The sequence below is a fragment of the Salmo salar genome, chromosome ssa20 (genome assembly GCF_905237065.1).
Source record: "Salmo salar chromosome ssa20, Ssal_v3.1, whole genome shotgun sequence".
Lineage (NCBI taxonomy): Eukaryota > Metazoa > Chordata > Actinopteri > Salmoniformes > Salmonidae > Salmo > Salmo salar.
The window spans coordinates 86,259,839-86,272,810 of NC_059461.1; the positions used below are offsets into that span (position 1 = coordinate 86,259,839).

Below are 12,972 nucleotides of genomic sequence, written 5' to 3' on the forward strand. Positions count from 1 at the left end.
TACAGTTCACAGGGGAGAGACTGGGTGAGACACGGTGAGATAGAGTGAGACATGGTGAGACATGGTGAGACAGTGAGACAGGGTGAGACACGGTGAGACACTGTGAGACAGGGTGAGACACTGTGAGATAGAGTGAGACAGGGTGAGACACGGTGAGACAGGGTGAGACACGGTGAGACAGGGTGAGACACGGTGAGACAGGGTGAGATATGGTGAGACAGGGTGAGATACGGTGAGACAGGGTGAGATAGGTTGAGACACGGTGAGACACGGTGAGACAGGGTGAGATAGGTTGAGACACGGTGAGACACGGTGAGACAGGGTGAGACAGGGTGAGATAGGTTGAGATAGAGTGAGACATGGTGAGACATGGTGAGACAGTGAGACAGGGTGAGACACGGTGAGACACGGTGAGACAGGGTGAGACATGGTGAGACACGGTGAGACACGGTGAGACAGGGTGAGATACGGTGAGACAGGGTGAGATACGGTGAGACAGGGTGAGACACGGTGAGACAGGGTGAGATACGGTGAGACAGAGTGAGATAGGGTGAGATAGGTTGAGATACGGTGAGACACAGTGAGACACGGTGAGACAGGGTGAGATACGGTGAGACAGAGTGAGATAGGTTGAGACACGGTGAGATAGGGTGAGACAGGTTGAGACACGGTGATGCGGGTGCCTGTGTGGTCTGACCTTCAATAATGTGTTTCCTTGAAAGGCCTCTCTCAGTCTCTGCTCTGTGGGCACAGACACAGACAGGAGAGAAAAACTACACATTAAAATCTGTTTCTCAACTCACTGCTGGTAGTCAACTGTCAACTGCTGTGTCCTTATCAGTGCTTTCCCGCTTGTGTGTGTTTGTGTGTGTGTGTGAGTGTGTTTCATGTACAGTTAGTGTGTGCGAGTGTGTGTTCAGAGTCTTCAACTACAATCCTCTCCTTCTCCTGCAGAAGGATGGAGCCTATGAATATTCATGAAGGATGAACGAGGGAAGAAATAATGCACACCTTTGTCCTTCTCACTAATCCTGCTGTGACTGCCACCACGCATCATGGAGCTGTGATTGCCACCACGCATCATGGAGTTGAGAGGCTATATAAAACCTCTGCAGCTGTGCGTGTGTGCTGTGCGTGTGTGTGTGTGTGTGTTATCAGACAATGTATTTTCCCCCTGGTCAGCAGAGCAGGAATGTATGACAGTGAAGAGGTACAGAGGCAGAGCTGTAAACAGCTGAGCTCTGCCTTATGAGACTTTTTCAACGGGAACTTACTTTCCTCCCCAGTACAGCTTGGTAGTGATGACCAGACTTGATCGTCTAAAGGGAGAGGGAGAGCAAGAGGGAGAGAGGGAGAGAACGAGAGGGAAAGGTAGAGAGAGAGAGGGAGAGGGAGAGAGGGAGAGAACGAGAGGGAAAGGTAGAGAGGGAGAGAGGGAGAGAGAGAACGAGAGGGAAAGGTAAAGAGAGAGAGGGGAGAGAGGGAGAGAACGAGAGGGAAAGGTAGAGAGAGAGAGAGGGGAGAGAGGGAGAGAACGAGGGAAAGGTAGAGAGAGAGAGAGGGAGAGAGGGAGAGAACGAGAGGGAAAGGTTGAGAGAGAGAGAGGGAGAGAGGGAGAGAACGAGAGGGAAAGGTAGAGAGAGAGAGAGGGGAGAGAGGGAGAGAACGAGGGAAAGGTAGAGAGAGAGAGAGGGAGAGAGGGAGAGAACGAGAGGGAAAGGTAGAGAGAAAGAGAGAGAGAGAGAGAGAGGGAGAGGGAAGGAGAAAGGGAGCTGTTTTATTGGCATTAAAAACAGTGCGCCAAAGCAACAATTTATACGATATACATTAAAATAAAATAATAAATAATAATAATATAAAATGGTATAAATTAATAAAATGGTATAAATTAATAAAATGGTATAAATATAAAAGTCTAAACATGGAAAATGAAATTATAAATAACTGACTGTCATCCTCACCATTACATCAGTACTACAACTACCATCCTCATTACTACTACCATCATTACTACAACTACCATCCTCATTACTACTACCATCATTACTACAACTACCATCCTCATTACTACTACTACCATCCTCATTACTACTACCACCATTACTACAACTACCATCCTCATTACTACTACTACCATCCTCATTACTACTACTACCATCCTCATTACTACTACTACCATCCTCATTACTACAACTACCATCCCCATTACTACAACTACCATCCTCATTACTACTATCCTCATTACTACAACTACCATCCCCATTACTACTACTACCATCCTCATTACTACAACTACCATCCCCATTACTACAACTACCATCCTCATTACTACTATCCTCATTACTACAACTACCATCCTCATTACTACTACTACCATCCTCATTACTACAACTACCATCCTCATTACTACTACTACCATCCTCATTACTACAACTACCATCCCCATTACTACAACTACCATCCTCATTACTACTATCCTCATTACTACAACTACCATCCCCATTACTACTACTACCATCCTCATTACTACAACTACCATCCCCATTACTACAACTACCATCCTCATTACTACAACTACCATCCCCATTACTACTACCATCCTCAGTACTACAACTACCATCCTCATTACTACAACTACCATCCTCATTACTACTACTACCATCCTCAGTACTACAACTACCATCCTCATTACAACTACTACCATCCTCATTAATACTACTACTACCACCACCACCATCATTAAACTGCTATCATTACCATCACCCCTAGCACTACTATTTGGAATAATAATCACAACAATACTACTACTACTACTACTAATACTACTACTTCTACTACTACTACTAGTAATGACAATACTACTACTACTACTACTAATACTACTACTTCTACTACTACTAATAATAATAACAATACTACTACTACTACTAATAATAACAATACTAGTACTACTTCTACTACTACTTCTACTACTACTACTACTACTACCACTAATAACAATACTACTACTACTACTAATAATAATAATAATAATAACAATACTACTACTACTACTACTAATAATAACCTATAGCTACTACTAATAATAACAATACTACTACTAATACTACTACTACTGCTAATATACTACTAATAATAATAACAACAAAACATAACTACTACCAATACTACTGCATAAATAATAACAATACTACTACTACTACTACTAATAATAATAATAATAACAATACTACTACTAATACTACTACTACTGCTACTAATAATACTACTACTACTAATAATAACAACAACAACAACAACAACAACAACAACAATACTACTACTACTACTACTACTAATAATAACAATACTACTTCTACTACTACTACTACTACTACTACATCTACTACTACTACTACTGTCACGACTTCCACCGAAGTCAGCTCCTCTCCTTGTTCGGGTAGGGTACGGCGATCGACGTCACCGGCTTTCTAGCCAATCGCCGCTCCATTTCTCATATTCCATTGGTTTTGTCTTGTTCCATTACACAGCTGGTTTTCATCCCATAATTACTGCATGTATTTAGTCCTCTGTTCCCCTCCATGTCTTTGTGTGTAATTGTTTATCGTTATGTGGATATTGTCGGGCGCTTTACTTTTGCTATGTTCCGTGTTTTTGGCACGCGATTGTTTATATGTGCTGTCATTTGTGGAACGGAATTAAAGTGCGCCTGTTCACTACACTCTGCTCTCCTGCACCTGACGTCGCCTCCCGTACACACCATTGACAACTACTAATAATAACAATACTACTACTACTACTAATACTACTACTTCTACTACTACTAGTAATGACAATACTACTACTTCTACTACTACTACTAATAATAACAATACTACTACTACTAATAATAACAATACTAGTACTACTTCTACTACTACTTCTACTACTACTACTACTACTACTACCACTAATAACAATACTACTACTACTACTAATAATAATAATAACAATACTACTACTACTAACAATAACAATAATACTACTACTTCTACTACTACTACTACTACTAATACTACTACTACTAATACTGCTACTACTACTAGTACTACTAATAATAACAATACTACTACTACTACTACTAATAATAATAATAATAATAATAACAATACTACTACTACTTCTACTACTACTACTACTACTACTAATACTTCTACTACTACTACTGCTACTACTACTGCTTCTACTACTACTACTACCTTCCCAAGTTTTCTCACGTCACCCCGCTCCTCCGCACACTCCACTGGCTTCCAGTTGAAGCTCGCATCTGCTACAAGACCATGGTGCTTGCCTACGGAGCTGTGAGGGGAACGGCACCTCCGTACCTTCAGGCTCTGATCAGGCCCTACACCCAAAGAAGGGCACTGCGTTCATCCACCTCTGGCCTGCTGGCCCCCCTACCTCTGAGGAAGCACAGTTCCCGCTCAGCCCAGTCAAAACTGTTCGCTGCTCTGGCACCCCAATGGTGGAACAAGCTCCCTCACGATGCCAGGACAGCGGAGTCAATCACCACCTTCCGTAGACACCTGAAACCCCACCTCTTTAAGGAATACCTGGAATAGGATATAGTAATCCTTCTAACCCCCCCCCCCAAAAAAAAGAAAAGATATAGATGTACTATTGTAAAGTGGTTGTTCCACTGGATATCTTAAGGTGAATGCACCAATTTGTAAGTTGCTCTGGATAAGAGCGTCTGCTAAATGACGTAAATGTAAATGTACTACTACTACTAATAATATCAATACTACTACTAATCATAATAATAACAATACTACTACTACTTCTACTACTACTACTACTACTACTAATAATAATAACAATACTACTACTACTGCTACTACTACTAAGACTACTACTACTACTGGTAATAATACTACTACTACTAATATTAATAACAATACAACTACTACTACAAATAATAACAATACTACCACTACTTTTACTACTACTACTACTACTACTACTACTACTACTACCACTACTACTACTACTACTACTCACTACTACCACCACCACTACTACTGCTACCACCACTACTCACTACTGCTACTCACTACTACTACTACTACCACCACTACCACCACTACCACTACCACTACTCACTACTACTACTACTACTACTACTCACTACTACCACCACTGCTACTCACTACCACTCTACCTACTACTACTAACAATAACAATACTACCACTACTTCTACTACTACTACTGCTACTACTACTACTACTTCTACTACTACTACTAATAATAACAATATTACCACTACTTCTACTACTACTACTACTACCAATACTACTACTACTACTACTACTAATAATAATAATAATAATAATAACACTACTACTACTACTACTACTACTACTACTGTTACTACTACTACTGTTACTACTAATAATAATACAAAGTATGTTACTGTTTACTATGCAGATGTTATTATTCAGTATCCCTCTGGCTATTTTTTTTAATGTTTTACATTTATTTAACCTTTATTTAACCAGGTAAGCTAGTTGAGAACAAGTTCTCATTTACAACTGCGACCTGGCCAAGATAAATGTTGCCTGCTATGGCAAGCAAATATATATTTGGAAGCAAGAGGAGCTGTTGCTCCTTCGGCCATGAGTATTTTAAGTTTTTCCTCTGCGTTTAATAAGTAAAAATGTTGAATAAATGTATTCATTTCTGTGAATAATGAATCTATTGGTAATGTAGATGAGTGTACATTGAACCTCCTGCTGTCCTACAATCTGTACTGCCAGGGAGGAACGTGTGTTCACCAGTTCCATTACATAATGATGTAACAATTCAACAACGAGTGGGAACAATCTGCAGTGACAGAACAGCTAGGACACGTCAATAAGACATGGAGATACTGAGACACACACACACACACACACACACACACACACACACACACACACACACACACACACACACACACACACACACACACACACACACACACACACACACACACACACACACACAGTAACATACCTCCAGCACTTCTTCTTGATGATGTTACCCAATATGACTTCAGCTCTGGAAAGCAATGCCTGTCATTATACTGTACACTACATAGATGACCATCACTTTCTATAAGGGATGGATCGACATTTACAGAATGGGTACCAGGACCAAAATATAGGGAGGGTCATGCTTTTTCAATTTCAGTCAAATTTCTGCGTTGCCATGCAATGCTTACAGGACAAACAGTTTGTAAAACTGCATATCTAAGGCTCCGGTCTGTCCTTAAAATGAGGGTAAACAGTAGACATATTCTCTGCTATCCACTTTATGTTTTAATTATTATTTTGGGTATGGGGAGGGTCACTTGTTTAAGTATTTTTAAGCGTTCAGTGAGGGTTTAGGTAAGAAATATTTTGCTGAAGGGTGGGCCATCCATTTTCATTGCAGAGATGTCAGATTTTCCCCATGTAACCCTTAAAATAAATAATGTTCACTCCCTTCCATTAAAAATAAAAATATAAAGAGGTTTATTATATCTTGACTCACTTTCCAGCAGCGTACACCTCCGCTGTGTCAAACAGGTTGACTCCACTCTCATACGCCATGGTCATCAGTTGCTCGGCCACCTGGGAAAACACACAGAGGTCAGAGGTCAAAGATGTCACACACGCATCACACTCAACACACACACATAGACACACATCCTCATCATCATCATCCCCATCATCACATATCAGGTGTGTAGGAACCAGAGGTTAGCAGCCAGGATTTTAACCCACCTATCTAAGAACAGCAAAATGCTTTTTGGTGAAAAACCCTCTTTATGTCTGAGCTCTGGCTCTGCTCCTCCTGTTAGTTCCACTCTCTGTCTTCTCTCTTCCAGGTTACTATAGATAGTGTTTCTAGTCTGGTTCTATAGTTGTCCCTCTAGAGAGCTGAGCTGTTCCTCTCTCCAGTGTGTTTCAGTGTGTCAATGCAGCAGGCTGAGGCAGCAGACTTTCCAGTGATTCACCCAGACTGAAGATCATACATCATCATGCTGAATTGTTCCCAGATTCAATTCCCTTTATTGCAATGTGGCTGTAAGTGAATTTGCTTAAATTTCCCTCTGCGGTGGTGTGTGAGCAAGGGTGTGTCTGTCTCTTTGTGAGACTGGGAGTCTGTGTGTGTCTAACCCTCTCCCTATTTGAGTCGGAGAGGCCTTGCTACTTACAGAGCTCGCTAAACCACTGTCCTCCCCTCTGCTGAGGATCTGTCCATCAACTCTCCTAAAATTATCTTTGCCACTGCAGCTAGAAATTAGGCAGGGATCCAAACCCTGGTTTGTGTGTGCGTGCGTGCGTGCGTGCACGACAGGATGAAAAGAGAGGAAGAAAGAGAGGAAAAGAACTGAAACAATGAATGGCTGGTGACAACAGTCTGTCAATCAAAAAGTAGTTGTGATGAAGGGAACTAGAGTAGGGACAATAGACTGTTAAATGAAAGACTGATTGATGGATGACTGACAGAGAGAGAGAGAAAGAGAAAGTGAAAAAGAGAGACAGAGAGAGAAAGAGAGAGAGAGACAAAGAAAGAGTGGCAAAGAGAGAGACAAAGAGAGAGAGAGAGAAAAAAGAGAGAGACAGAGAGAGAAAGAGAAAGAGAGACAAAGAGAGAGAGAGACAGAGAGAGAGACAGAGAGAGAAAGAGAGACAAAGAGAGAGACAGAGACAGAGAGAAAAAGAGAGACAAAGAGAAAGAGAGAGAGAGAAAGAGAGAGAGACAGAGAGATAAAGAGAGACAAAGAGAGAGAGAGAGACAGAGAGAAAAAGAGAGACAAAGAGAAAGAGAGAGAGAAAGAGTGGCAGAGAGAGAAAGCAAGAGAGAGAGAGAGAGAAAGAGAGGGTTAGATTGTGTAATTAGAAAAACACAATAGCCTTCTTAATCACTTCGATAACTGTCATCTCTCTCCCTCCCCCTCTTCCTCTGCATTATCATTAACAGCAGACTCGTACATTTTCTCAATAAAAACAATGTACCGAGCAAATTTCAAATTGTTTTTTTACCAAATTACCGTACGACAGAGAACGTATTCCTGCACACCCTAACTGACAAACAAACAAACCAAAACAAATGCAGTCTTCTCATGCTTTGTTGATTTCAAAAAAAGCTTTTGACTCAATTTGGCATGAGGATCTGCTATACAAATTGATGGAAAGTGGTGTTGGGGGAAAAACATACAACATTATAAAATCCATGTACACAAACAACAAGTGTGCGGTTAAAATACGCAAAAAAACACACATTTCTTTCTTTTAAGCCCCACCCTCTTCTACATATATATCAACGAATTGGCGAGGGCACTAGAACAGTCTGCAGCACCCGGCCTCACCCTACTAGAATCTGAAGTCAAATGTCTACTGTTTGCTGATGATCTGGTGCTTCTGTCACCAACTAAGGAGGGCCTACAGCAGCACCTATATCTTCTGCACAGATTCTGTCAGACCTGGGCCCTGACAGTAAATCTCAGTAAGACAAAGATAATGGTGTTCCAAAAAAGGTCCAGTCGCCAGGACCACAAATACAGATTGCATCTAGACACCTCGAGCACACAAAAAACGATACATACCTCAGCCTAAACAACAGCGCCACAGGTAGCTTCCACAAAGCTGTGAACAATCTGAGAGACAAGGCATAAGGGGCCTTCTATGCCATCAAAAGGAACATAACATTCGACATACCAATTATTATCTGGCAAAAAATACTGGAATCAGTCATAGAACCCATCGCCCTTTATGGTTTTGTGGTCTGGGGTCTGCTCACCAACCAACAATTCACAAAATGGGACAAACATCAAATTGAGACTCTGCATGCTGAATTTTGCAAACAATATCCTCCGTGTACAACGTAAAACACCAAATAATGCAGAGCAGAATTAGGCCGATACCCGCTAATGATCAAAATCCAGAAAAGAGACGTTAAATTCTACAAACACCTAAAAGGAAGTGATTCCCAAACCTTCTATAACAATGCCATCAACTACAGAGAGATGAACCTGTAGAAGAGTCCCCTAAGCAAGCTGGTCCTGGGGCTCTGTTCACAAACACAAACAGACTCCTGTTACACAATAGGTGCTGTGTGTGTTCATATACTCTGAAGGTAATGAGGTGTTGGTGCTGCTGTGAGACTCTCATACTACACCACTCAAAACCATTTTAAAATCACACCATTTTTGCCTGTGTTTGTGTGTTGTGTGTGTAATCTGACCAACTCTTCTAAATATGCTACTCATTCAAAATGGTTGCCTGCATTTTTTTAATTTTCAATTTGACCTTTTTTTTTTAAACTAGGCAAGCCTGGAGCCACTTTAAATGTCAACCTGGGTATCTCTCAAACTACTAGCCTATTTTGATTATACATCTGACTACCTGACCCTACCATTCACTGCCCCATCTAGATGGAACCCAAACCACAGACAATATCAGTACCAATTAGGAAAATAATCAAAGCCAACACACTAATGATCAGAGACTCCCATACCTCCACCATAACCTCATCAAATCCAACACACTAATGATCAGAGACTCCCATACCTCCACCATAACCTCATCAAATCCAACACACTAATGATCAGAGACTCCCATACCTCCACCATAACCTCATCAAATCCAACACACTAATGATCAGAGACTCCCATACCTCCACCATAACCTCATCAAAACCAACACACTAATGATCAGAGACTCCCATACCTCCACCATAACCTCATCAAAACCAACACACTAATGATCAGAGACTCCCATACCTCCACCATAACCTCATCAAAACCAACACACTAATGATCAGAGACTCCCATACCTCCACCATAACCTCATCAAAACCAACACACTAATGATCAGAGACTCCCATACCTCCAGCATAACCTCATCAAATCCAACACACTAATGATCAGAGACTCCCATACCTCCACCATAACCTCATCAAAACCAACACACTAATGATCAGAGACTCCCATACCTCCACCATAACCTCATCAAATCCAACAAACTAATGATCAGAGACTCCCATACCTCCACCATAACCTCATCAAAACCAACACACTAATGATCAGAGACTCCCATACCTCCACTATAACCTCATCAAATCCAACACACTAATGATCAGAGACTCCCATACCTCCACCATAACCTCATCAAATCCAACACACTAATGATCAGAGACTCCCATACCTCCAGCATAACCTCATCAAAACCAACACACTAATGATCAGAGACTCCCATACCTCCACCATAACCTCATCAAAACCAACACACTAATGATCAGAGACTCCCATACCTCTACCATAACCTCATCAAAACCAACACACTAATGATCAGAGACTCCCATACCTCCACCATAACCTCATCAAATCCAACACACTAATGATCAGAGACTCCCATACCTCTACCATAACCTCACTATATAACATGACATTAGAAGAAAGACAAGCCATAGCCTAACCCCTAAACTCGAATCCCTAACCCCTAACCTCTAACCCTTAACCCCTAACAAGCCATAGCTACATGAGGGAAACACAAACACATAACCATAGAACCAGCAGACAAAGTCTCCAAGATAATAATCATGGATAACCAGCAGTACCTTTTTGAAGCCAACAAATAATAGCAGACCTCTATGGATAGAAATTACACATACTGTAGACAAAAGGGAATATCTAGATGGACCAGACCAGAGACTCTTCTATCTCCTCTCTAAGATCCATCAAGCACCAGATACCTGGACAGTCCCTTTTGAGGTCCCGAAGGGAAGACTGATTGTGTCAGACTGCGGAAGTGAGTCCTCACCAGCAGTTGAATTCATTGACTACTTCCTCAATCCCATTTCACAAAGGCACCCCAGCTACCTTAAGGACACATATCACTTCATAGAGTCCACACCATTCCAGTCCCAGCACATGCATACTTATTCACCATAGACATAGACTTTCTGTACACCAACATAGACATCTCATCAGTCTTGGCAGCTGTGGACTCTGGAGATATCCTGATCCAGAGAGATCATACTCACACCTCCTACAGCTCTTACAACTTGACTTAAAAAATTAATGATTTCACATTCAATTACCAACACTATCTACAGATTCGTGGGACAGCGATGGGTAAGAAGTTCTCTCTGGCTTATGACATTTATATGGCAGACTGGGAAATGACAGCCTTGACTAAATGCCCATTGCGTCCCATGTTTTATAGACGCTACCTGGATGATATCTTCAGGGTGTGGGAACATGATCTGGTACACTTTACAACATTAATTGACATTCTCAATAACCATCATCCCATTATAACAGTCAAATATGTCACCCTCCCTCATCCACACAACCAATTTATTGGACACAACAGTCTTTTTTTCCATGTACTGACACACACACATAGTCTCCCTACACACAAAACTATACTTTAAGGACAGAGACACCCTACTCCACAAATCCAGCTACCACCCCAAACATCATACATTCACTGGCATTGTCAAGTACCAACTCATCCCATTCCATAGACTGTGTACACAGCAGATATACTTTCATTCAGCCACACAGACCCTCTTTGCTGCACTGGGGAAGAGGGGATACTCAAAGCGGTCATTGAGGTATATAAAGGCAAACACAACGGCAGGCCTTACCAACAACATATTGCCTGTTTCCCTAACCCTAACCCACCTGCTCCTGACAGGACCACGGGCCCAGATCAGACATTTAACCCTAACCTCCATAACTCTCCCTGCAGAACCCTAGACCTGGCACTGAATCCTGACCTGCAACATCACACACCTAATCTGAACCATTTCCCTAATCTGGGTCCGCACCCCTTCCCTGCCCTCCACCCAGACCCCCTGTCCCTATCCCCCCACTCCTTCCCTGCCCTCCACCTAGACCCCCTGTCCCTATCCCCCCACCCCTTCCCTGCCCTCCACCCAGACCCCCTGTCCCTGTCCCTATCCCCCCACTCCTTCCCTGCCCTCCACCCAGACCCCCTGTCCCTATCCCCCCACCCCTTCCCTGCCCTCCACCCAGACCCCCTGTCCCTGTCCCTATCCCCCCACCCCTTCCCTGTCCTCCACCCAGACCCCCTGTCCCTATCCCCCACCCCTTCCCTGCCCTCCACCCAGACCCCTGTCCCTATCCCCCCACCCTTCCCTGTCCTCCACCCAGACCCCCTGTCCCTGTCCCTATCCCCCCACCCCTTCCCTGTCCTCCACCCAGACCCCCTGTCCCAATCCCCCCCACCCCTTCCCTGCCCTCCACCCAGACCCCCTGCCCTCCACCCAGACCCCCTGTCCCTGTCCCCCCACCCCTTCCCTGCCCTCCACCCAGACCCCCTGTCCCTATCCCCCCACTCCTTCCCTGCCCTCCACCCAGACCCCCTGTCCCTGTCCCTATCCCCCCACCCCTTCCCTGTCCTCCACCCAGACCTTAGTCTATGCTGTTTTGACATTGCTCATCCATTTATGTATTCTTAATTCCATTCCTTTACTTAGATTTGTGTGTATTAGGTAGTTGTTGTGGAATTGTTAGATATTACTTGTTAGATATTACTACACTGTCGGAGCTAGAAACACATTTCGCTACACCTGTAATAACATCTGCTAAACACGTGTATGTGACCAATAAAATGTGATTTGATTATTCCTATAGACCTACCTCTAAACCACCTATTGAACAACAGCACTATAGACAACTCCAACACACTCAAAATCCACATGCACAGACCTCTAGTCCTACCCCATAACTCATGACTATTCATGAGCACCACCTTTGTCTCTGTCATAACATGCATACTAAGTCACGACATAGAAACCAGCCACTCCGTCAAACATAGCACTTCTTTTACCAGCTCTTAATCTCTTAATCCCTTGGTGTGATCCTTCATTATTTACTATTTTATTTGTTTCATCAATGATTTATATATTAATGCTTCTTCTTCTTATTATTA

General features: G+C 42.6%; 1 protein-coding gene across 1 annotated transcript in view; it reads right to left on the reverse strand.

Moving 5' to 3' along the window:
• The window catches only part of LOC106581449 (voltage-gated potassium channel subunit beta-1), a 176,482-nt gene that overhangs the window by 25,772 nt on the left and 137,738 nt on the right, over positions 1-12,972 (reverse strand). Inside the window, exons 4-7 of the mRNA XM_045704032.1 lie at positions 6,554-6,633; positions 6,035-6,079; positions 1,275-1,319; positions 698-741 (exon numbers count right to left, since the gene is read on the reverse strand). Of these exons, the coding sequence (XP_045559988.1) occupies positions 698-741; positions 1,275-1,319; positions 6,035-6,079; positions 6,554-6,633 (214 nt within the window). The remainder of the gene's footprint in view (positions 1-697; positions 742-1,274; positions 1,320-6,034; positions 6,080-6,553; positions 6,634-12,972) is intronic.